Genomic DNA, 24,683 nt, shown 5'->3' with positions numbered 1-24,683 from the left:
CAGGGGGAGCTCTGCCTGTGTGGATGCTCCTGTCCCAAGGGAGGTGACTTTTTTTAAAAATAAATTTTATTTATTAATTAATTTATTGTTAGCTGCATTGGGTCTTCGTTGCTGCACACAGGCTTTCTCTAGTTGCGGTGAGCGGAGGTTACTCTTCGTTGTGGTGCGCGGGCTTCTCATTGCGGTGGCTTCTCTTTGTTGCCGAGCACGGGCTCTAGGCACACGGGCCTCAGTAGTTGCGGCACACGGGCTTCAGTAGTTGCGGCACACGGGCCCTAGCGCGTGAGGGTTTCAGTAGTTGTGGCTCGCGGGCTCTAGAGCACAGGCTCAGTAGCGGTGGCGCACGGGCTTAGTTGCTCCGCGGGATGTGGGATCTTCCTGGACCAGGGCTCCAACCCGTGTCCCTTGCATTGGCAGGTGGATTCTTAACCACTGCACCACCAGGGAAGCCCAATTTTTTTTTTTTAAGATTTTTTTTTGATGTGGACCAATTTAAAAGTTTTTATTGAATTTGTTACAATATTCCTTCTGTTCCATGTCTCAGTTTTTTGGCTGCGAGGCATGTGGGATCCCAGCTCCCCAACCAGAGATTGAACCCGCAGCCCCTGCAGAAGGGGACCCCTGGAAGGCAAAGTCCTAACCACTAGACCGCCGGGGAAGTCCCAAGGGAGGTGACCTTTGATCCGAGACTTGAATAGCTAGAAGGAGCCCTCCATGCCAGGAGCTGAGGGACAAGCGTTTCAGGCAGAGGGAACAGGCTGAATGAAAGCACTGAGGTGAGAAGAGCTGACCGGTTCCAGAAACAGAATGAGGCTGGTGAGTGAGGGGGGCAGTGGGAGGAGATGGGGCAGGGCAGCTGGCAGGGTCTGGGGGGCAACTTGCTTTATATTCCCGTTTGGTGGGAAACCTCTGGAGGGTATTAACTGTTTTTAAAGCCATCCCTCTGGCTGCAGAGTGCGCTGTAGTCCAGCGCCCTGCAGGTGGGCAGGTTAGTGGCTTGGACCGGCAGGGTCAGAGGTGGTGGGACATGGATTGGTTTGCCATATGGGGACATGCTTTGCTCTGAAGCAGGAAGAGGACTGACTGCCCAGTGCCCATTTCACAAATAAAGGAACTGTAGCTCAGAGGCAGTCCCCGCAGAGGGTGACCATTATGTCCATTTTACAGATGTAGAAATCGGGAAGGGAAGGAATTTGTCCAAGGAGACATAACTAAGGTCAAATGTGCCCTAAAGTCCCTAGGGCACTTTCTCTGCTCCTAGACAGTCTTCTTCTCTAGGTGTGGCTGGAATTACTCATCACCTGCCTTTTCAGACAACGAAATTGAGGCTCAGAAGAACAGCACTCGTGGCAGTCAGCCTGGGTTAAGACCCAGGGCCCCTGATGCGAGGTCTAGACCCTCTGTCTCCCTGCCTCAGTTCCTGCCTTCCTGATGTGGCTGTAGAGAGATGAATGTAGCAGAATCCACAAGAGGACATAAGGTGATTTATTTATTTTTTAATATTTATTTTATTTATTTATTTGGTTGCTTCGGGTCTTAGTTGCAGCAGGTGGGCTCCTTAGTAGTGGCTCGCTGGCTCCTTTAGTTGTGGTATGTGTGCTTCTTAGTTGCAGCATGCATGCGGGATCTAGTTCCCTGACCAGGGATCAAACCCGCCCCACCCCCCAACATTGGGAGTGCGGAGTCTTAACCACTGCACCACCAGGGAAACCCTGAGGAGGTGATGTTTAATTGCACTCTTCCACCCTCGGTGCTGTGGACGCCCAAGGAAGCTCTGCCTTGTGGGGAGGGCGGGTGTGTGCCCCCTTGTCTCCCACCTGGCTGGATGCCCTCTGTGGGTGAGTGTGTGTGAGCGTGTCTGTGGGTGTGTGTAACTGCATGTGAATACGTGAGCATGGTGCCCGTGGGATTGCAGGTCCTCCAGGACTGCTGGGCATAAAGCGACCCCCTGCTCAGGTTAGTGTCCCATCACTTCTCTGTCTACTTACCTGCAGGCCCCTTGGTTTCTGTGCCTTATCTCCAGGCCCTGCTTAGGCTTCTTGATGAGGAAATAATTAACCACAGAAAGATTTTCAAAGACTTTCATCCCATTATCCTGGCCAAGTTAAAAATATTGACAATGAACAGGGCTGCTGGCGGGAGGATTACAGGAAGCCGAGGGCACCTGGGGCCACTGGGAGGAAGGCCTGGTGTGTGCCCGGGCTCAGAGCCTGGGTGAGGAGACAGAGGGGCCAGGGGCTGGGCTCTGGCCTGGTCCCATTGCTTCCTCGCTGTGTGAATTTGGGCAAGTTCCTTGCCCTACTGGGCATCTGCTTCCTCCTCTGTGAACTGAGGAATTTGCACTAGAATCCAGTACTTCCAAAGCATTTCCCCCCATGTAAACTGGTGATCTCCAAAACAAAACAAAACATGGTTAATTAAGTTTGGGAAACAACACTAGGATTTATAAAGTTAAACCAGTTTCTTTATCGCAGGGCTTTTCAGGGCCTTCATTTGTTGAAAACTTTTATTTCTTTGGATAAATAACACAAATGCACATGGCATTTAGTTCAGATGGTATGGAAGGAGTTTGGGGAGCTTAGAACTCTATCCTGCCCTTCCGCTCTTCACTTTCAGCAGGCCCCACTGGCAGTTTCTAACCCATGGAGAGACGCTATCGCGGTGCCAGCAGATATGGGTGCACACTTTATCATGATAAGTGATGAGTTTCCCAAGGTGGCAGGGGGGAATATGGAGGCAGCGTTTCTCAAACTTCCTTGACTTGGCCACAGAACCACTCCCAAGCATTTCTGGGTCTAGCATCTGGAGGAACACCCTTTATGGGGAATGGATCCCTGGTCTTCGTGTTCTGCCATGAGACTTTAGGTAGAAGGGGATCTGGCAGTGGTGCCCTAGAGTTCAGACTCCCATCTCTGAGAGCGCATCCATACTTCTGTCTTTTGCAGCCCACCCAGGGGCTGCCTTTTAGTTTGAGGGAAGGTGCCAGAGCTGGCAGTCTACTTGGGGACACTGAGGCCTTGGAGGGCAAGCACTCGCCCGGGTCAGGAGCAGGTCAGAGGCCTGGCTGGGATCAGGATCTCCTGCTCCCAGGCAGTGCTCTCACACGACGGGCCCCAGTAGGCCCGCAGCTGAGCTGGGCCATAGAAGTGCTCTGACCCTGGGACAGCTCTGGGGGAGAGATCTGGGGGAGTTCTCAGAAGCATGGGAGCCCTGCCCCACACTGCATGGTCATTTCCTAAGAGACGGAGGAGATAAGATTGTGACGGGGTGTGTGGCATCTGCACAGGGTTGGTGTGACATGTGGGTTGTGTGGGACCTTTGAGCTCTGAGTACACTGGTGTGACGTGTGCGCTGTGGGGTGTGACGTCGTGTGCCGGTGTGACCGGTGTGCCTCTTGCTGATGTGACGTGTGCGCCGTTTGGCCGCCGTGCAGGCTGCGTGTCGAGGTGGGCGCCAGGTGCCAGGTGGGAGCCGCGGGCCGGGCGCGGGGGGCGCGCGGTGCGCCGTGGGAGCCGACGCCGCGTGCCCCGCGCGCACGCGAGAAGGTGTGTGGCGGCGCGCGGGAGGGTGAGAGCTTGCACGTCCCGCCCGCGCCGCCAGGCCCCGAGGCCGGGCAGGTGTGGGCGGGCCGTCGGGACCCCGCCGAGCCAGGGCAGGGAGAGCCGGCGGGAAACAGGAAGCGGGGGGAGGCGCACGGCGGCCGGACGGTGGGGAGCCGGGCGTGCTGGCGGACGTGCGGGTGGTTGGCCGGCCGGACGCTCCTCGGCCCGGGCCGGGGCGGCGATGTGGGGAGGCCGGGGCAGCCCGGGCGACGGCGGGGCCGGGGCTGGGGGCGGGGCCAGGGGCGCCGCGGACCCCGCCCCCCTGCGCCGGCGGAGCCGCCGCCCGAGCGCTGACCCGGGAGTCCGAGACGGCTCCGGCGTGCGGGGTGAGTCCCGGGGGCGCGGGGGCCGGGCACCCGCCGGGCGGACCGGGCGCGGGAGGGGGGGTTCCGGCGGCGACGGGCGGCTGGTCCTGCGGGCGACGCCCAGTGCTGGGATCGGCCGGCGCACCCCGCCCCCGGCGACCGCGCTGACCCCCGCGCGCCTCTGGCCCGCAGACCCCGAAGACGCGGTCATGCCGGGCGGGGCCGAGGCAGGGGAGGCCGAGGAGGAGGCTGGGGCCGGCTCCGGGTCCGAGGCGGAGGAGGACGCGCTGTGGGAGCGGATCGAGGGCGTCCGGCACCGGCTGACGCGCGCCCTCAACCCGGCCAAGCTCACACCGTATCTGCGCCAATGCCGGGTCATCGACGAGCAGGACGAGGAGGAGGTGCTGAGCACCTACCGCTTCCCGTGCCGCGTCAACCGCACCGGTGAGCCGTGGGGGGCGCGGGGTCGGGCCTGAGCGGGCGGTGCCGGCCTTCCCTGGGGCCTTCTTCGGGACCGTCGGGCCAAGGGCTCCGATCCCCGGGGCCTCGGTCTCCACATCGGTAGAGTGGGATGGTTGGTGTGCCCACCATCCTCCCTCCTCCTGAACCACAGCGTGACCCAGCGTGTCCGCGGTGCCTAGACCGCGTCTGGATTTATCTCCCATTTCCTGGGCCCCCCTTAGAGCAAGGGGTTGGCTGTAGTTGCCGGTGCAGGCTGGGCTTGGGACCTCCCGGTCACAGCTGGTGGATTTGGCAGCTTTCCTGTGTCCTTTGATCTCTTCGGTTCTCGCTGCTCCCCCCCTCCCGCCCCCGACTTCTGTGTGCTACACACTCCTGGGAGCGTTTTCCTCAAGTGCTCAAGACCCATCTCAGCTTTCTGAGGGTGCCTTCTCCCATACGTTGTGCCTTTGAACAGAGCTGGCAAAGGGATGAGGGTCTAATGGTGGAATTCAGGCATTGGTCAACGAGAGAAATATTTTTCTTTGCGTTTGGGGAAGGAGGGGGCTTCCCTGTGCCATTGAAAAGGCAGGTTGCATTTGCTGGCCCTATATCTGTGGGGGGGGGGGCGCAGGCAGCGGCTTGGGGTGCCATGGAGGGAGTGGGTCCTGGCTTTCCTGGCTGTGGCAGACGGGCTCTCCCCGCTGATGTGTTGAGTCAGGCCCCTGTGTGGGTCACCGGTTCAGAAATCTGGAGAACGTGGGCCCTGGAGTATGGCGGGGCGTGGGGAAGGGGAAGAAAGCAACTAGGCACGGGGAGAAGCCCTCACCTTGACCCTTGGGCACCGCTTCTCCCCCCGCCCCCTCGCCCCACTTCCCAGGGCGCCTGATGGACATCTTGCGCTGCCGGGGGAAGAGGGGCTACGAGGCCTTCCTGGAAGCCCTGGAGTTCTACTACCCCGAGCACTTCACGCTGCTCACAGGCCAAGAACCTGCCCAGCGCTGCTCCATGATCCTCGGTGAGTGGGTCCGCAGTGGGTGCCAGCGCCTCGGATACCAGTGCAGAGGTTCCTTACCCCGTCCCTGTCAGGGAGGCACTCCCATTGTCGCTGTTGAACAGATTGGGAAACTGAGGCACAGAGAGACCTGTACCGGTTTGCCCAAGGCCCCCCCCAGCAGGCTGAGTGTGGGGCTGTGATTCTAATGCAGTTATAGTCTAAGTTCAGAGCCCACACACTTAATGCAGCTCTTTCCCCCAAAGATGTGTCAGGCATGTACCAGTTTACAGTTTCTTCTGTAAAAAATTCAAACACTCCAGGAGACCTGAAAATATATAGGAAAGATCTTTACTTCTTCCTTCAGCTCTGCTCTGCTGGTATCAGTTTGGCGAGTTTCCTTTCTCTTTGCAGTTATACACACAGACATACACACCGGGAATCATCTTACATGTCTTGCTCTGTGTTTCACTTTTTCTCAGAACAACTGATTTTTGTGTTTCTTCCACATCTGTTACACTTGTTTTAAATGACTGCGTAGTGTTTATTAGTGACGTGCCAGTCATTTAACCCATCCCCTGTTGATGGACATCTAGGTTGTTTCCAGTTTGCACCATTACAAACAATGCTGGGAACATCCTTCTAGGTGCATCTTTGTGCAAATGTGTGTCTCAGGAGGAGAGGTTCTGAGAAGTCAAATTTCTTAGAGAGTGTGTATTTTAAAAGTTAAATCAGCATACATCCCTCCAGCAGTGTTTGCGTGCCCATTTTGCTGTACCCTCATTCATCCTGGGGATCATTTAAAAACACTTTATGCAGTCAGATAGGTGAAAAATAATGTTGTTGTTTTAAGTTTGTACTTTGTTGAGAGATGTTCACAGTTTACTAGTTAGTCAACCTTGGGCAAATGGCTTGACATTTCTGTGCCTTGGTTTTTCTGTCTTTAAAATGGGTACAATAAATAGTACCTATCTTAAGTGTTGTTGTGAAGATTAGATAAATTAATATATGTATGTAGGCCAAAGAATAAAGTCAATTGTTAGTGGAACTACTATTATTGTTATTATTGCTAGTGAGTTGGAACGTATTTTCCTATGTTTACCAGCCATTTTTGTTTTGGAATTTGCCTATTGATAGTTTTTGCCCACATTTTTATTTGGTTGTTTGCTTATTGATTTGCAGGAGCTTTTTGTATGTTGTGGCTCTGAGTCGTTTGTTATATTTGTTATATTTTCTCCCACTCTGTTGCTTGTCTTTTAACTTTGTTTCTTATATCTGTCATCGTTTAGAAATCTCTTATAGCTCTTTGATTTTGTGCCTTGTTCAGGAAGGCTTTCCCTGTCCCCAAATTGTAAAAATTGGTTCCAACATTTCCTTCTAGTGTTCTTCTGGTTTGGGTTTTTCTGTGCAGTCTGTCATCCCCTTGGATTTTATTTGCCCGACGTGACTTTTCTCTCCTCTGCCCTTGGCAGATGAGGAGGGGCCCGAGGGCCTGACCCAGTTCCTGATGACAGAGGTGCGGCGGCTGAGGGAGGCTCGCAAGAGCCAGCTGCAGCGAGAGCAGCAGCTGCAGGCCCGGGGCCGGGTGCTGGAGGAAGAGCGGGCAGGGCTGGAGCAGCGGCTGCGGGAGCAACAGCAGGCTCAGGAGCGCTGCCAGCGGCTGCGGGAGGACTGGGAGGCGGGGAGCCTGGAGCTGCTGCGGCTTAAGGACGAGAACTACATGATTGCCATGCGCCTGGCACAGCTCAGTGAGGAGAAGAACTCGGCCGTGCTGCGCAGCCGGGACCTGCAGCTGGCGGTAGGCCCTGGGGAGATGGGGGGTGCCGTGGGAAAGGGGCAGCTTTGCAAAAAATGACGGTCATATGGTAGACAGCCGGTGTCCCAAAGCCACCATCTGTCGCATATTGGACTGTGGGCAAGTCCCTTCCCTGCCCTGTGCCTCAGTTTTCTCATCTGTAACATGGGAGTGTTGATTTATTATGGGAGCATTTATTTCATTGAATTATGACTGTGGTTTCAACTGGGAGCGATTTTGCGCCCCCCCCCCCCCCCGCAAAAAAAAAATTTGGCCATGTCTGGAAACATTTTTGGTTGTCACAACCAGGAGTGTGCTGTTGACATTTAGTAGGTAGAGGCCCAGGATGCTGCTAAACATCCTAATTGCACAGGACGGCCCTCCACAACCAAGAATTGTCCAGCGCAAAATGTCAGCAAGTGCTGAGCCAGAGCAACCTTGGGTTACGAGGATTCCTTGAGTTTCAGTCACAGGATTTAAGACATGTACAGTGCCTGGTACAGAGTTAGTGCTCAAAACCTGGATTATCGTTAGCCATTGTTGTTGATATTATTATTAAGTGCTACTCTGTGCAAGTAACGCAGGTTACATGCATCCCGTCGTGTAATCTCACTAAGGCACCATGCACCAGGTTCTCATTTTGAAATACAGATACAGGTTTAGGATTGTAAAGGGATTTGCTCAAGACTGCAAATTGGGAAATGGCACAGCCTGGGTTTGAACCCGGTCCACCTGGCTCCAACGCTGGCCTCCGCCCCATGATGCTGTTATGTTTGCTCCTGTCCAGGTGAAATCTCACCCAATTCTTTTCCATCAACGAGTGAGGCCATGCCTCTTACCCGCTGAGAAACGGAGCCTGTCTTTCTTGGTTCCTTACTGGGGCTTCGCGTGGGGAGAAAGCTGGGATTTTACTGCTGCAGAGTTGTCCCAAGGATTTGACAGTGCCCGCGGCACACAGTAGGCTCTCCCAGTCATACCCAGAGAGGTTCCACAGGGGGGATTCTGACTGTGGGATTTGAAGCCCCCTGACCCCATGAGCCTCAGCTGTGGCTGGAGCACCCCAGGGGGGTGACAGGTGCCCGTGGATGATGGGTGGCACGTGTGAGGCTGTCAGTGCGGGTGCACTGGTGCGCTGGAGCCTGCGGCCGTGCGTGCTGGGGGTTTGATGTCTGGGGAAATGAGTCCTGATTGGGGGTGTTGAGGCCACAGGTTGATGGGCCCAGGCTGCCAGGCCTACTTTAGCCTCAGCTTCCTCATCCTTGAAGCGCAAGGTCATGGATGCAGATGACATCACAGCAAGACAGCACCTCCTGTGCAGCAGACATGGTCCTCTGGGCTTGCCGTCCATCAACTCCTTTAATTTCCCAGCAGCTCCATTGGAATGGGGGTTGGGGGGGAACTCTGTTATTATCCCCATTTATGGATGAGGAAACTGAGGCACAGAGAGGTTGGTTGGAGTACTTTCCCAGGGTTCGAAGATTGAGCATTTCTGACTTTGCTCTGGGCACTGCTGGGAGTGGGGTGGGGTGGGGTGGGGGCCGGTGGGGAGAGCCTGCTCAGAGAGGACAGCACGATGGCCACCGACCCCCCTGGGTGTTGGGAGGGGCTGTGGCCCGCACGGTTTGTCTCACCTTTGGGCTGCGTGTGATTGAGTTTGGTCCCCTTAGGTGGCAGATATGTGCATGTGACTGGGGTGGGGGATGCCCTGTGTGTGTGTGCAGCTGTCTGGAGTCTCCTGGGGTTGGGTAGGGGGATGTAGAAGAGGTGTCACAGGTTCTCTCTGTGTCTGCCGTTCAGCTGTAGGTGCACATAGTATGGCCCTAGGGGTATGGCGATCTGCCAGTAGGCAGATAATAGCTGCTTTTTCCCAGTCTAGCAGAGGGTAAGGGGTGAAATTCAGTTAATAGATAAGCTTTTCTTTAAATGTAGCCACCCTACATTTGCCTTAACTTACTGGAGCTTTTTGGCAACATATTAACAAAGGCTTTGCCGATGGAAATGAACAGAGCAGCTGATGGTGCTTTTCTCGGCAGCTTGGGTTCCCTCCCCCTGTGGACAGGTGTGTAGTGGCTGTGATTTAATACTGTGCTTTATAAGGTGCAAATGTAATGAGCTGTTATTTCTAAGCAACATAAACTTAAAGGAACGAACGCTATAATTTTGTGCTAAGTGAGTTTGTACACCAGGATTAAATGCATCCATATTTCCTAGCGTTCAGCGGAGACTCCCAGGTGCCCTGTCCCCTGAGCTCATCGCGGGAGCCTGCTGGCCGTGGGTTGGGCGGGAGGCCATGGTGTGTGGCTGCAGTTTGCTGGAGAGGGTGTGACCACATTTGCCCTTGTAACTAGCTGTCTTTCTCCGGCGGTTCACAAAGCGTGTTTTGTGAGGGGAAAGGAATGTGAGAGTCATGAATTTCTTTCTGAGTCCTCTGCGGAGGAGGAGTGGGCTGTTAATTCGTGGAACTGCCTGACCCAGCCTCCAGACCCTTGCGTGTGTGTGGGGGAGGGCGTGGAGGAGGGGGGGTGCCATGCCAGGCTCTGGGGGTGTGGGGCTGCAAGTCCTTTCCAAGCAAGGCCAGGGCACTCCTAGGGCACCAGATGTCGGCATGCCTGAGTATAGCCCCAGAGGTCATTGTGCCCTTTTTCCAACAGTGACTTCATTTTGTGGCCTGCCACCTGCTGCTCCTCTTGTCACTGTCTAGCCACCACAGGTCTAGCCACCTGGACCTGCTGGACACCAGACCCCGCATGAACTTGGAAAATCACTCCGGCTGAGTGCATTCATAATCCAGCAAACTGGCCGTGCATATCTGCTGTCTGCCAGGCGGCCACCACCCAGCCGCCCACCCAGCACCCTTGGCCAGCTTCTGGCTGCCCGCACTGAACTGGTGACAGTTGGGGTCCTAGGATTTTATTTAAAGCTGTAAAGATAGCCACTGTCACACCCTCAGCAGCTCTATAGTTTAAAGGCCTCCGTCCACCTGCTGTCTTGTTTGATTCCTGCAGTGACTTTGGGAGGCAGGTGGTGGAGCAGGGGTATTGAATGGGCCCATTTTACTGATGGGGAAACTGAGGCTCAGAGGAGGTAAGTGACTTGCTCAGGATGACGGAGTGTAAAATGGTACAATTGAAATCTGGATCCCAGACTTGGAATTCGTGTTGGGGTGAACCAACCTCATAATCTTCCCAAGTGGAGGCTCTGGTAGGAATATCTCAAGGGAGGGCGAGACTCACATGTGTTCCGTGAGTGTATGTTGAGTGGGGAGGCTGGGTGAGAGGGGGACATCCTGGCTCTTGGGCTGGGTGAAACCCTCAGAATCCTCCTCCTCCTTCTTCCCCCGACAAGGAGATGAGGAGATTGAGGCACAGAGAGGGGCTGTGACTTGCCCAAGGCCACACTGAGTTAGAGGCCGAACTGGGCCCAGCCCCTGGGTCCTCCTGTTCTTGGTGCAGCCCTCCTCCCCCTCTGTTATGCTGGTCCTGTGCTCAGTGTCAGAAGTGTGGGACAGAAGAGCGTGTTATGATACGGCCCCTCCACCCACAAGTCCTTGAGGCAGATTCCCCTGGGAGGGTGGCTTGGCCTCGCTGCCTCCCTTCCTTCCTCATTGTATTTGTCCAGCCTGTCCCTTCTTCCTAGACAAGTCTGGGGAGGACACCTGCTCGGGCCCCTCTGGGAATCGGGGAGGCACCCAGGAGTGTGGGAGCAGGACCTCTCCTCTCTGGCCTGGCTGGTGCCCCCTCCCTGAGCTGACCCCTGTCCTGGGCCCCAGGTGGACCAGCTGAAGCTCAAGGTGAGCCGGCTGGAAGAAGAGTGCACACTGCTGCGAAGGGCCAGGGGGCCACTCCCCGGGGCCGAGGAGAAGGAGAAAGAGCCTGACAGCGCGGACCTGGTTTCCGAGCTGCGCGCCGAGAACCAGCGGCTGGTGGCATCGCTGCAGGAGCTGCAGGAGGGCCTGCAGCAGGTACGGGGGGCCGGAGGAGGGGGCAGTGCCGGGGGTCGGGGGGAGGCCAGACCCTCCTGCTGCTCACTCATCCCCCTGAGGCCTGGAGAGTGAGGATTCTAGATCCGGGGATCTGAGATCTGGATGGAATCCTGGCTGGCCCCTTGTCTTAAGCTCTGAGTGGAGGGCCTTCAGTGCTCAGCTTGCGCTAGGTGTTGAGTCTGGGGTCTGTGGGGGGGTGGGGTCGGGTGGGGCAGGAAGCCTCTAAAGTCCCTGAAACTGTGTACCCAATTTTGTGTGTGAGCATTTTTCCGGGGAGCGGGCCTCAGCTTTCCTTGGATTTGTAGAGGAGTCTGACCCTGGAAAGGCTGAGACCCCTGGGTGGCCCTGGAGCTTGCTCGGTGTCCTGCGGCAGGTCAGTGGCAGTGTGGGCCTGCCACCTGGCCATTGCTCCTCATAGGAAGTGGGGGAGGGAGCCGGGGCTCTGGTGTATTTCACAGGGTTGGGCGTGCCGGCTGGGGTGTGGGTCTGTGGGCTGGATCTTTAAGCCTTCGGTCTACCTCCCTGGGCCAGGCTCAGACCCTGTGAAGACCCATTGTCGGGGCGGGGGGAATAGGCCTTGGAAATATTACCCGTCTGCTGTCCTGGGTGGCAGGTAGGGCCCAGAGCAAGAGAGAACAGGCCTGGTTCTTGTTGAAGAATAAGGTCCCGCTCCAACTTGTCTGAGCACGCCCTCATCCACTTACCTCATTTGTACCCCCAGATGCTCCCTGGAGGGTGGGCAGGGCTGTTGGCGCCACACACACTACAGAGGGGGAAGCCGAGGTCCGGAGAGGTCAAGGCCCTCGGCCAAGGTGGCAGAGCTAGTAGGGTGGGGCTGAGGGCTGTTTGTCCCCCTTACCCCACACTCAGGGTGGGCCCTGAGCCAGGGGCTGAGGCAGCTGTGAACTCTGACCCCGCAGGAGGCAAGCCGGCCAGGGGCCCCAGGCTCAGAGCGCATCCTCCTGGACATCCTGGAGCATGACTGGCGGGAGGCGCAGGACAGCAGGCAGGAGCTGTGCCAGAAGCTGCACGCCGTGCAGGGGGAGCTGCAGTGGGCCGAGGAGCTGCGGGACAAGGTAGCGTCCGCACCTCCCCCCTCCCCTCGCACCTGCCTTCTTGCTAACAGCCTGGGGAGGGGAGGGGGGAGGGCATCACCAGTGTACTTCAGCCAGCCTTCCCCCAGCATCTGCTGTACGCCAAGTCCTGTGGCAAGAACTGTGCATTCATTTGCTCTCAAATATGTATTGAGATCGATCAGTGAACGGAACAAAGGTCCCTGCTCCTGGGGAGGGCAGATTCTAGCAGGGGAGACAAACAGGACGCCATACACGTAATCCGCAGTCCGTTACTTCATGTCACAGAGGGCGATGAGTGCTGTGGAACAAGTAGAGCGGGGTAAGGGGGCAGATTGCACTTGAAATGGGGAGGCCCAGGTTGGCTGGGACGGGGTCGTTATCCCCATTTTACAGATCAGGCAGCTGAGGCCCAGTGAGGTGATGTCAGTCAGTGGCCCAGGCCACCCAGCTGGGGAGGTGGGCACTCATTATAGGGGCTCAGGCCTCTCTCCCTGGACCTGCTGGACACCAGCTGGTTAGCTGCCCCTGTCCCCAGCCCTGGGGTCCGGCCTGGGCGTGTCCCACCCCGCTCCGCCTGCCCACAGTACCTGCAGGAGATGGAGGACCTGCGGCTGAAGCACCGGACGCTGCAGAAGGACTGTGACCTGTATAAGCACCGCATGGCCACCGTCCTGGCCCAGCTGGAGGAGATCGAGAAGGAGCGGGACCAGGTGAGCCCGGCCTGCTGTGTGCCCGGCCCTGGCTTTCGTCCAGGGGAGGATGGCGAGAGGCAGACAGGACTGGAATTGTAGACAGAGATGAACAGTACACTTATCAGTTTAGGAGGGGGCAAGTAGGCCAGGAGAAACAGACAGGGGGCCTGAGATGTGCCAGCCCGGCATCCTCAACACACCTGCCTCACTGGGCTCTTGTGACAGTTACAAAAGTTGGTCCTGGTGGCCTTTGCATCTGAATCCCTTGTGCCCCCTGCCTCAAGGGCAAGGCCTACGCAGTGGGAGGTACTTACAGATATTTACTGATGAAGAGATCCTCAAAAGTTCTGGCTTCCAGGCCCTGGGTACCATAGCCCTCATCTCCTGAGGCCATAGGGTAGGCTGAGGACCTCGGGCCAGTTCCTCCGGGCCCGCAGCCCTCCTTGCGTGAGGCTTCCCATGCAGCGGGAAGGGCAGGAGGTTTTGTCCTTGGACCACGTTTGAATCCCACTAGAGAAGATGAAGTGTACACGTGAGAATGGGCCTCAGGATCCCCTGGAGGGCCTGGTGAAAATGCAGATTTGAGGCTTCGTCCCTAGACATTCTGATTCATGTGGTCTGGGGTGGGCCCAGGAATCTGCGCTTCGCCTGTCTGCTCCCAGCCTGTGGGTCTCTGGCCCCAGCTCCCTCTGAGACAGTGGGTAGCAGGTCCTGGCCATGGGCCCAGCTCTCAGGGACCCTGGTCTTCACTGTGGGGAAAAGCACTTTGGGTGCACTGGGCTGGGTTTGAACCCTGAAGGCTGGGAATAAAGACCCCTGCACCCAGTGGGTCCCACAGAAGAGTTTGAAGTTGTTTTGGGGAAACAGTACGAGCCTGGACTCTGCAACTCTGTCCCTGCTGGCTTGGTGTCCATGTCTGTAAAATGAGAATAGTGAGAATCTCTAAGTCGGAGAGTTAGTGTGAAGGTTAAATGAGCCGATATTTAACACAGGGCCTGGCACACAGGAAGTCCTTAATAAACGTTAGCCGCTGTTCCTGTTGCCACCCCCGCATCTGAGAGGTCAGAGGCTAGGACAGCTGAGCCCATGTGGCTCCTTCAGCTGCTGGCCCAACGCCCTCCCTGCCCTCTCTCACCAGGCCATCCAGAGCCGAGACCGGATCCAGCTGCAGTACTCACAGAGCCTCATCGAGAAGGACCAGTACCGGAAGCAGGTCCGGGGCCTGGAGGCCGAGCGGGACGAGCTGCTGACCGCACTCACCAGCCTGGAGGGTGCCAAGGCCCTGCTGGAGGTGCAGCTGCAGCGGGTCCAGGGTGGCCCCTACCTCAAGGTGAGCAGGGTCAGGAATCCAAGCTGGAGCTCTTGGCCAGGGTGGGACCTGGTGGGAGAACTCAGCTGGGGGTGGGGACACGGGGGACCCATTGGGAGTCCTCAGCTGGGCCTGGGAAGATGCAGGTTCTGGGAGGAAATACGTGGGTCTTGGCTGGAGCCCTCACCCAAGGTCAAGAACATGCCAGTCTTGGGGGACCCTGTTGGCCAGGGTGGACAAAATGTAGCTCGGGTAGTTGTGGGTTGGTGTATCAGGGAACAAGACAGGAGCATGGGGGTCTCTTGAGTTTCTGGGGTTGCACCTGGGGCATAAAGAATAGTTTGAAGCCTGGCTTAGCATATACTTGGAGAAGCCCGGCTGCCTGAGGGCCTGTGAGCATCTTAGAATGCAAAATGTGGGCCCTAGAAGTCCCTCAGAGACCAGCTAGTCCAGTTCCCTCATTGCACAGGGCCCAGAGAGGGTCAGAGGCTTGCCCGAGATCACACAGCCAGCCAACAGTGGAGCTGAGCCCCCAGATCCCTTATAAACCAGACACTGGCTCTCAGATCTCTGCCTGGAACTCTGCCTTTTCCTATCTTGGGTTTGCTTAAAGATGATCAGTTGAGTTTAATGCTTGAAGAAATAGAACAAAGGAAGCGTGAATCTGTGATTTCTGACTTTTAAAAATCCTCAGTGGCTTTTAGGTAAAGGCAAAACCCCTTACCATGCCCTAGAGGCCCTACAGGGTGCCCCCCACCCCCCAGCCTGGTTCTCTCTGTCTCAGCCTTTTAATTCCTGGAATGTGTCACAGTGCTGCCTCAGGGCCTTTACACATACTGTTCCATCTGCCTAGACCATCCACCCCAACTTTCACACCTACTTATCCTTGAGTTCTGAGTTCCAACCACACTTTCTCTGGAAAGCACTCTGATGCCCCCGGCTGGGTGGGGCCTTTGAGTGCCTTCCCCACCCTGGGTACCTTCCTGCCTGGCTCTCCTGGCCGCTGAGCCTTATTTCCTTTATCTATCTGCTTGTTTATAGCTTATCTCCTCCGCTAGGGTGTGAGCTCCACAAGGGCAGAGATCCAGCCCTCCTTCCCCACCGCATCCCTGTTCCCAGCAGGTGTTGAGAAAATGGCGGGGGCTGGCCCTGGCCCAGGGCTGCTGACCTCTCCCCACCCCCTTCCTCTCCCAGGCCTGCGCCTCTTCCCATTCCCTGTGCTCCAACCTCAGCAGCACCTGGAGCCTGAGCGAGTTCCCCTCCCCGCTGGGAGGCCCTGAAACAGCTGGGGAGGCGGCTGTCACGGGGGGATCTGAGCCCCACACCTCGGTAAGACACCTGCCCTAGCCCGGACATGGGGGGTACGGATGGCCATCGTAGAATTACTGACACGTAGAGTACTCTCCAGTTTGCTGACAGTTCGGTTTCACACGAGGGGAAATCGAGGCCCATGAAGGCCAAATGCCTTGTTTAAGCTCACGCAGAGCCAGCTCTGTGCTGGGCCTGGGCCTGGGCGCCGGGAGACCTGGGGAGCCACTCACACGTCCATAACCTTGCAGAGCCTACCCCTCGGCTCTGGGCCCTAGTTCCCATCTGTGAAATGGGCACAAACTAGGTAACGATGAATTGTGGGCAGGTCCCGTGGGGGTGACCAGGCCCTGCTGTGGGTTTGCAGGAGGAGGCCACGGACAGCGAGAAGGAAATCAACCGGCTCTCCATCCTGCCCTTCCCCCCCAGCGCCGGCTCCATCCTCCGCAGGCAGCGGGAGGAGGACCCCGCACCCCCTAAGAGGTAAACAGCTTCCTCCCAGAATCCCTGATGCCTGAGTCAGGTCCAGGCTGTCACCTCCCTTTACTGCCCTTAAATGGCTGGAGCTCTGGAAACCCAGGTTGCAGGAGTCATAGGCATGAATGAGGTCAGGGGTTAAGGCAAGGTCAAAGGGCAGAGTGAGCTCAGTCCCTGCTGAGCACCTTGACATGAGAGTCACTGGAGGTCAAGCCTCAAAGATCCTTAATCCAGGGGGAAGCCTGGGTGGTTCAGGGCTAGGAGACATGGAGGAAGTTCCCAGGGGTCAGGTACCTCAAGCAAGAAAGTCAGGCCCCAGATTCAAGCAGCAGCAGAAAATGGGGGCCAGAAAAACTGAGCCATATCACTGATGGCAAGACCAAGGGCAGGAGACGCCTCCTGGCATGTGTCCCCCTGTCATGGGCTTGATCCGATGGATGAACTTGCCATGACAGGTGTGTGATGGGGAGGTCATGGTCTAGTGTGGGAGGGAGGCAGACCCCAGAGTCACGAATGACAAAGGTAGAAAGTGAGGCTGAGATGAGGCGTGAGAGGTCAGGGCAGCCTTCCGGGAGGGGGTGGCATTAAAGGACAGGCTAGGGCATTCTAGGTGGAAGAACGGGGCAGAGGTCAGGATGTTAGCTTCTTGTCCTGCGTGTTGAGGGGACTGGGTGGCACGAGTGCACCGTGCCTGAGACCTCTCCCGGTGTCTAGCCTACACGTGCTTAGGGGTTGCAGGACATCTGGGAGGCACAGGATCACCGTGCTCAGTGCCGGCCCCTCTCGCCCTCTCTCTGCCCAGGTCCTTTAGCAGCATGTCGGACATCACAGGTAAAGGCCTGGGGACTCCGTGGGGAGGGCTCATCTGGGGGCCCACCTGAGGGCTATGCTGTCTGCTCTGCCCTTGGCCTGCGTTCCCCTCCCTGAGGCTTTGCTGTCCCCTGGCCGGGCAGGGAGGCTCTGCTTGGGAGGCCCTGGGGGAGTTGCTTCCCACCTCTCACCCCGAGCCCACCCTGGTCCTCTCTCCTGGTCCCGGCTGTGCTCTATGGGGCTCCTCAATTCCAGCCTGCCCTCCACCCTCTTCCGGGAAACTGAAGGGTCACCCTGGCCGGCCCAGGCCCAGCCCTGAGCCCCGTGGGTCCAGCGTGTTCCAGGGACCTCAAACCTGCCAAGTCCCCAGGCCTCTGGGCCCTGGGCCATCCCAGGGCTTGAGGGGCTCAACCCCGGGCCCTACCCCATTGCTCAGTCTGGCACCCCTAAACCTCACTCCTCCTCCCCAGGGAGTGTGACGCTTAAACCCTGGTCCCCTGGCCTCTCCTCGTCCTCGTCCTCCGACAGCGTGTGGCCTTTGGGAAAGCCGGAGGGCCTTCTGGCCAGAGGCTGTGGCCTGGATCTCCTCAACAGGTACTGCAGCTGCCTGGGGTGGGTGGAGCTGGGGGGCTGGTTCGGATTCCCGGAGAAGAGTGAGCAGGGGCGAGGTGGGAGGGAGCAGCAGCGAAGCCTTTGCCTCTCGCAGCTGTCAGACCATTAAGGTCTTCAGACAGAGTCGTACGTTGGATTCATATGCTGTCACCACCGCTTATCGTCTGGGAGACTTCGGCTGGTCACTTCACCTCCCTGGGCCTCAGTTTCCTCACTGGCTGAAGGGCCACAGTGATGTCTTCCACAGGTGGTGTTCGGAGGTTTAGGACTCGTGGCAGTAAAGCACCCCACTTTGCCAGGCAGGTGGTGGGTAGATGGTGGCTCTTACTTGTGCTGCTTGCCTGTCCTCCTGGCTCGGGGTTCCCAGCAGGACTGAGCCTCCCAGCAAACCTCACGCTGAGGGTGGGGTGGGGCCCCTGCAGCTGGGCTGGCCCCAGGCCCACAACTGGAGTCATGAACCGCCTCAGCTCAGAGCGCACTGCAGGCCATGTGCTCTGTCCGTTTTGGTGGATGCGTGGTCTCCCTGCTCAAGACTGTCCGTGATCTCAGGAGGGCAGGAGATGGAAGAGGCTGGTCTGAGAATGTGGCCTTTGAACTCAGGAGCAGGCATGGGGGGCTGCTGGGTGACGTGGAAGAAGAGAGAACAGAATCTGTCCAGGGATGAACCTGGAGTTTGGTGGTGACTGGAGTGTGAGGGTGGGGGAGGGGGAAAGGCGAAAGGCTCGGGCAGGCTTTGTGAGTCAGGATGGGGAAGTGTGGATTTTGACTTGTGCACCCTGGGAAACCTGGTGGTGGTTGGGGGAGCTTAGCTATTACTAAATGCAGGGCCGGCTCCTGGCTGCCTTACAGCATTCCCTCTGTCCTGGGAGGCAGGCATTATTATGATTACCCCTGTTTTGTAAAGGAGGAAACCGAAGCTCAGAGAGGTTAACTGACTTGCCTGAGGTCACACAGCTGGGATGTGCCAGGGCCAAGGTGCAGAGTGACCTGATCAGATCTGGGTTTTGGAGGGGGCATAGGAAGCACTGGTGTCAGAGCTGGAACGTGGGGATGCTGGTCACAGAGTGCAGGTCACACAAGAAGTCAGGGCACAGCAGAGCCAGGGGCCTCCTGCCTCCTGGAAGCAGCTTGGCCAGGCCCCTGCCCCCACTCTCACCCTCCGGCACAGCGCCCAGTGCGACATTGTTTCTCACTGTGCAGGACGTGCTTCTGGGGGAAGGGGCGGAGGCGCCTCCCTTCCTGCCTGCCTCGGCCCTTCCTCCCTTCCTCCGCTCTCCGGCCTGCAGCAGGGGTCCTGGCTGCTGTCCAGGGGGCCGGGATGCAGCAGAGGGAGCTGGAGGTTCTGGCCCAGCCCCCATCTGGGCCCCATGATCACGTGGGGCCACCTCTGCTGCCCACGAAGTTCCTGGGGAGGAGGGAGATGGGGAAGAACGCAGACTGAGGTGGACCGGGAGAGAAAGGGGTGGACCGATGGGAGGTCAGGGACTCGAGTGCCCTAACGGGCTGGCGAGTGCTGTTTGCATGTGTCCTGGGCTGGAGGCAGGGTTACAGCTCAGAGCACAGGGGGAAGAACAGACTTGGGAGCCAGCTGAAGTCCGGGCTCTGTCACTCGCTACTGTCGGGCCTTGGGCAAGTCATTTAATTTCTCAGTGCCTCAGTTTCCTGCTCTGTAAAATGGGTTCACAATAGTGCCTATCTCCTGGGGTCATTGTTGGGGGTTCCGGTACTCCTACTAGAGTGCTTAGTACAGCGCCTGGCTCGCAGTGAGCGGGAAGCTAGCTCTTAGCTATTATTATTGGTGCTGTTGTGGCTTAATCCTCAGGGTAGCCCTGCAAGCCCCATTATACAGATGAGGAAAATGAGGCTCAGCGTCAGGAATGTGTCCCATGGCCACTTGGTGGTGGAGCTGGGGATTCTGTTGTCCCTTCCTCCCGTCGAAGCTACTTTAACCTCGCGCCCGTGTTGAGTGCTCACTGTGCTCTGGGCATTTCAGCCCTCTGCTCTCATCTGCCCCTCTTGGCTCCCAGGGCCTTGGGGCAGGGCAGGATGGGGGACATGGATGGACAGGCAGAAAAAGAGTGAAAGTGAGGTGCTGAGTGGGGAGGGCACTGGGAGAGTATCGGGATGCTGTCTCCCGGGCAGGGCCACCCCTGTCCGCACTTGTCACGTAGACATAGGGTCTCCAGCACTGGCCGACCTTGCACAGGGAGGGTTTGGATAGGTCATCACCTGACTCCACCACCCACCACGTGTGTAACCCTTGTCAAGTTATAACTTCCCCAGGGCCTCAGTTTCCCTCTTCTCTAATGTGGGGGGAATAACAGGCGGCTCCTGAAGGGTTGTTGGGAGGATTCAGTGAGGCAATCTATGTGACATGCTTAAGTGTCAACTTCAAAGGTCCCTGGCCTGCCTAGGGATCTTCCCACAGTGCCCTGGGGTGGGGCAACCCTCATCCAGGCCACTTGGCCCATCACTTCTCAGGGCTGGCAGAGTGAAGGACTTGGCCCCATTCCCCTGTGACCCAACTCCTGACCTGACACTGGGGAAGTGTCCTCGGACCCCATCCTTTCCAGCCCCCACAGGCAGGGTTGGGGTCAATCAGAGTGTGCTGCCCGAGACCCAGGAGTCCTGAGAGGTTGGAGCAGGCAGCCCCTGCCCCCTACGCATTCCTTTCTCTTCCAAACCCGCTTGTCTGCTGAGGCCTGGGGCTGAGGGACCTGGCCTGGACCCTGCCCCCAGTGAACCTCCAGGTAGTAGCCTGGGGCTGTGGAGGCTCAGAGAAGTCACTTGGTCCCTTGGGGAGGTGGGCAAGGGTGTCCTGAAGGAGGAGATGCCTGAGCTGGGTCTCAGAGCAGCAGGAATTGGCAAGAAAAGCCTGAAAACCTGGGGTGGCTGAGAAATTGCCCTGATCCTGGAATTACGGAGGGGAGGGGGCGTGCTCAGGCAGGGGTGGGTGGTGAGCAGGTGGGTCCTGGAGGGCTTGGATGAAGGCTGCCTGCTGGGCCCTCGACTGGGGAAGCTGTGATGGCCAGTTGTCTGTGGGTTTGAAACGGGTGGGGAAATGGTGCCACAGAGAGGTGACTAGTCCTGAATCACACCTGTTGACAGTGAATGTCTATTATTGAGCACGTAGATTCACCGGGCACTGTTCCAACAATGTCCCATTTTTTTTTTTTAAGTAATTTTATTTTATTGATTGATTGATTGGCGGCGTTGGGTCTTTGTTGCTGCGCGTGGGCTTTCTCTCTAGTTGTGACGAGTGGGGGCTACTCTTTGTTGTGGTGCGCGGGCTTCTCATTGTGGTGGCTTCTCTTGTTGCGGAACACGGGCTCTAGGCACACGGTCTCAGTAGTTGTGGCTCGCGGGCTCTAGAGCACAGGCTCAGTAGTTGTGGTGCGCGGGCTTAGTTGCTCCGTGGCATGTGGGATCTTCCCAGACCAAGGATCGAACCTGTGTCCCCTGCACTGGCGGGCGGATTCTTAACCACTGTGCCACCAGGGAAGTCCCATGTCCCATGTTTTAACTCACTGAGTTGTACAATGAGGTAGGTAGATGCAGGTGGGACTGCTGAGAATGAGGCAAGCAGCCTGGCCGCCTGGCCCGAGAGTCCCTGCTGGCGCTCTCCACGCCACTTTTCTCAAACTCTTCTGACCACAGCCCTCCACGCAAGAAACCCAGTACACGTGCCTGAAACAAAAGGGTTACAGGAAGATAGTCGGATTTACTTGAAGGGAGGCAGGCTTATGTTTTCTGTTCCATTCCATTAAAAAACAGTGCTGGTCATGACCCAGTGAATTTCACAACCCATTTAGTTGGAAGGCCCTGCAGCCCTCTGGTTTCCACCTCTACCTGCATTATCTCTATATTTGACCCTCACACCCACAGTGGGAGACGGGTGCCATCATCATTCTTGCTTTAGGGATGCGGGGACAGAATCAAGTGGCCAGCTCGCTTGTCCAAGGCTAGGGCACAGTTAATGCTGGGGTTGGAGCTGGACTGTGTGGCTTCAGCCATCGGGCCATTGCGCAGCATAGCCAGGCCTGGCCTCAGGCCTCCTGTCTCTGCCGAGGCCTTTCTGTGCCACACTGATGTGGCCAGGACAGTCCCGGGGCTGAAGGAGCCTGTAAAGGCAGCCCTGATGCCTCTAGCACCCATGTCTAGCCCCAGCCCCTGGGGCCTGGCTCTCTGTTTTGACTGAGGGGGCAGGAGCCAAGTCGGACTCCCCAGGGCCAGGGTTCCCTCCCTGCATGGGTGCTGATTGGGTTAAGGTCTTTGCAGCCTTGCCCACCCCAGACTGGCAGCAGGGGGCAGTGTGGCCCTGTGGCTGCAGCTGCCAGGGTGGGTGGGGAGGCGAGTGAACGCCTGGGCTCTTCCTGGGCCCCCTCTCCAGCTGGGGCACACCCATGGACCCTGGTCTCTCTTCTTCCCCAGAACCGTGGGGGCCCATGGGGAGACTTGTGGTCAGTTGTCACTTAGTCTGGCCACAGGGCCTCACCACTTCTCATCCAGCGACAGGCAGAGCCCTGCCATGATGGGGGTTTGGTGACTCTTTGTCCTGTCAGTGGTACCCACTGCCCATGAGAGGAAGGCCAGGCGCCTTCATTCCGAGCCCTCCATAGGCTGGCTCCAGCTTGCCTTTTCTGGGAGTTAATTAGGGCAAGGAGCTTAGCATGGTGTCTGGCACATGGGAAGCACCCAGGGTTTCCTGCTACTATTATTATTGTTGTTATTAAATTCTTCCACACTGTATCCTGTATCCTGCCCTCCACACCTTTGCCCATGCCAGCTCTTCAGCCTGGAACCGTGTGCTCTCTGTCGATTCCCGAAGTGCTTCTATTTTTCACCATGATGTATGTAGCCCAGCTGCTGCTTCCTCTGGGAAGCCCCTCCCCTTTGTGCTCCCACTGCCAGCAGTAACCATCTCTGATCTGTTGTGATCTAAAGGTGACCTCCCGCCCTAGACTATGAGCATAACAAGCTTATATTAGTCATCTGCTGTGTGCCAGACACTGTGTTTGGTGGTAGGGATCTGGAGCTGAACATGACAGCAGGCTTATTCTCAGGGCGTTCTTTCTGAGCGAGGAAACAAATGGGAAAATACAAAAACGCGGGGCTTCAGCAGGAAGCTCCACCTCACCGTGTGCAGGGGTTTGGGAGGGAGAGGTCACTTTTTACCTGAGCTTTGAAGGATGAACAGAATTTGCCAGGCAGAGAAGAAGGGGGAGGGCGTTCCAGCAGGTGCAGTGGCCCGGGGTGGGAGTCATGGCATCCTTGCGGAATCACTATGGTTCTCCAAGAATGTTGAACTGAATCAAAATACTGAACGCTAATTCCCATCTCCTTTCTCTCTTCTCAGGTCTCTGGCCATCCGAGTGTCTGGCTGGAGCCCCCCGGGGGGGCCTGAGCCCCAGGACAAGGGCCTAGACGGCCTGTCGTTCCTCGGGGACAGCTGGTCGGGGGCTGTCGTTCGGAGGGTGCTCTCTGGTCCAGGATCGGCCAGGGTGGAACCAAGAGAGGTGAGGCCCCGCCCCTCTGAGCTGGGGGCGGAGCCAGTGCTTTAGTTGGGGCTGGACGCCCTCTGATTGGTGGATCTAGGTCCCTGGGCGGAGTTTCTGCGGATTGGCCGAAGCTGAGGCGGGCTCAGTGACTAGCGGCCGGTTGCCCCGCCTCAGCCAGCGTCAAATGAAATCTGATTGGGCAGGGGCTGGGAGGTGGGGCAGACTGACTGAACCTGGACAGATCCCCACCCTTACACGTGGGAAAGACCAGACTGAGCTAGGCTGGGTGGGGAGGCCAGTTGCCAAGAGCAGTGTCTGACCGGGCACCACCCTGTGAGGTGGGGGCAGCTGAATTTTGAGACATGGTCACCCCCACACCCGATGTTCTCCAGCCCCAGGGCTGTCTCCGGAAGCCCTGGGAAGCTCATTTCCCTCCCTGCCTGGGTTTTCTCCCAGCCAAGGGCAGAGGCTGCTGGCTTGGAGCGGGCAGGCCTGGAAGGCGAGGCCCAGCAGAGAACCTTGCCCTGGAACCAGACATCCACACTTCCTCTGATGGACTTCAAGGGTAAATCTGGCCTGGGGGAAGGGACTGAAGCCTTGGGAGTCCTAGAAGGTCAGAACTGAGGGCCCAAGAGAAGGCTCATCTGGTCCATAGTGTGGGTGGGACAGCCAAGGCCTGAGAGGGGGATGTTCCGCCTCCTGACTCCTGGCAGTTCCCTTCCCTCCCGCGCCGCGCCGCTGCCTCCTTGCCGGTTGTCCTTGTGCCCTTCCTCTGTCTTGTCCTCAGTAAACGGCTTACAGTGAAAGGAGCACTGGATAGGAGTCCAGAGACCTGGGTTCGGGTCCTGGTTCTGTCCTGAGTGAGCTTGGTGGCTTTGGGCCAGTCCCCGCCCTCTCTGGGCCTTGGACTCTCACTTTAAGAAGGGGAAGGTGGGGACTTCCCTGGTGGTCCAGTGGCTGGGACTCCTCCCTCCCAATGCAGCGGGCCCGGGTTCCATTGCTGCTCGGGGATCTGGATCCGCGTGCCACAACTAAAGATCCCGCATGCCGCAACTAAGACCTGGCGCAGCCGAATAAATATTAAAAAAAAAAAAAAAGAAGAGGAAGGTGGGGTCCTGGCCGCTCAGGCCTCGAGAGGGCCACATCTGTGGCCTCTCTGAGGCTGATGCGTGACTTTGCCCTCTCTTTGTCCTCCTTGCTGCCCCCTGCCTGTCCACGCCCAGCCTGCCAGTCCTTCCATGAGGCCCTAGACGCCTGGGTGAAGAGGCCGGGGGCCGAGCCCTTCTACATTCGAGCCAACCTCACCCTGCCCGAGCGGACCGACCCCCATGCCCTGTGCGTGAAAGCCCAGGAGATCCTGCGGCTGGTGGACCCGGCGTACAAGCGGCGGCAGGAGTGGTTCTGCACGCGGGTTGACCCCCTCACGCTGCGGGACCTGGACCGGGGCACTGTGCCCAATTATCAGAGGTGACACTGCCAGCAGCCCTGGGAGCTGGGACTGGGATGGGGGACTCTTTCTGCCTCCTTCAGTCCCTTGCCATCCCCTGGGACAGGATTGGGGGGCTGGAGGAGAGAAGGTGAGGGGCTCCCCTTCTCCCTACAAACGCATGACATGACCCCCCGCACAGAGCCCAGCAGCTCCTGGAAGTTCAGGAGAAATGCCTGCCCTCCAGCCGACACCGGGGACCCCGCAGTAATGTAAGCAGGGCTGGGGGGGGCAGGGCGAGGGCCTGGGGACGGGGTACTGAGGGGGGCCCCAAAAGGGAGAGGACAGGCTCCATTATC

General features: G+C 57.7%; 1 protein-coding gene across 4 annotated transcripts in view; it reads left to right on the top strand.

The window, feature by feature from the left end:
• The first annotated feature begins 250 nt into the window (after positions 1–250).
• CARD10 (caspase recruitment domain family member 10) overlaps positions 251–24,683 on the top strand; it is a 28,933-nt gene continuing 4,500 nt past the window's right edge. Inside the window, exons 1-17 of one of the 4 annotated variants that reach the window (XM_082350013.1) lie at positions 251–816; positions 1,314–1,480; positions 4,100–4,351; positions 5,226–5,363; positions 6,812–7,137; positions 10,904–11,095; positions 12,037–12,192; positions 12,777–12,902; positions 14,023–14,214; positions 15,388–15,522; positions 15,869–15,984; positions 16,781–16,809; positions 17,259–17,382; positions 22,757–22,916; positions 23,355–23,463; positions 24,122–24,365; positions 24,527–24,596. In XM_082350013.1, coding sequence (XP_082206139.1) covers positions 4,117–4,351; positions 5,226–5,363; positions 6,812–7,137; positions 10,904–11,095; positions 12,037–12,192; positions 12,777–12,902; positions 14,023–14,214; positions 15,388–15,522; positions 15,869–15,984; positions 16,781–16,809; positions 17,259–17,382; positions 22,757–22,916; positions 23,355–23,463; positions 24,122–24,365; positions 24,527–24,596 — 2,352 coding nt within the window. In that variant the 5' untranslated portion in view covers positions 251–816; positions 1,314–1,480; positions 4,100–4,116. Of the gene's footprint in view, positions 817–1,234; positions 1,481–3,687; positions 3,929–4,099; positions 4,352–5,225; positions 5,364–6,811; positions 7,138–10,903; positions 11,096–12,036; positions 12,193–12,776; positions 12,903–14,022; positions 14,215–15,387; positions 15,523–15,868; positions 15,985–16,780; positions 16,810–17,258; positions 17,383–22,756; positions 22,917–23,354; positions 23,464–24,121; positions 24,366–24,526; positions 24,597–24,683 lie in introns of those variants that run through there. The other 3 variants (XM_082350012.1, XM_082350014.1, XM_082350011.1) reach the window with 3 other exon arrangements.

This window comes from Balaenoptera borealis, assembly GCF_965194805.1.
Source record: "Balaenoptera borealis genome assembly, chromosome: 13".
In the NCBI taxonomy this organism is placed as follows: domain Eukaryota; kingdom Metazoa; phylum Chordata; class Mammalia; order Artiodactyla; family Balaenopteridae; genus Balaenoptera; species Balaenoptera borealis.
This window is presented reverse-complemented; position numbering and strand designations above follow the sequence as displayed.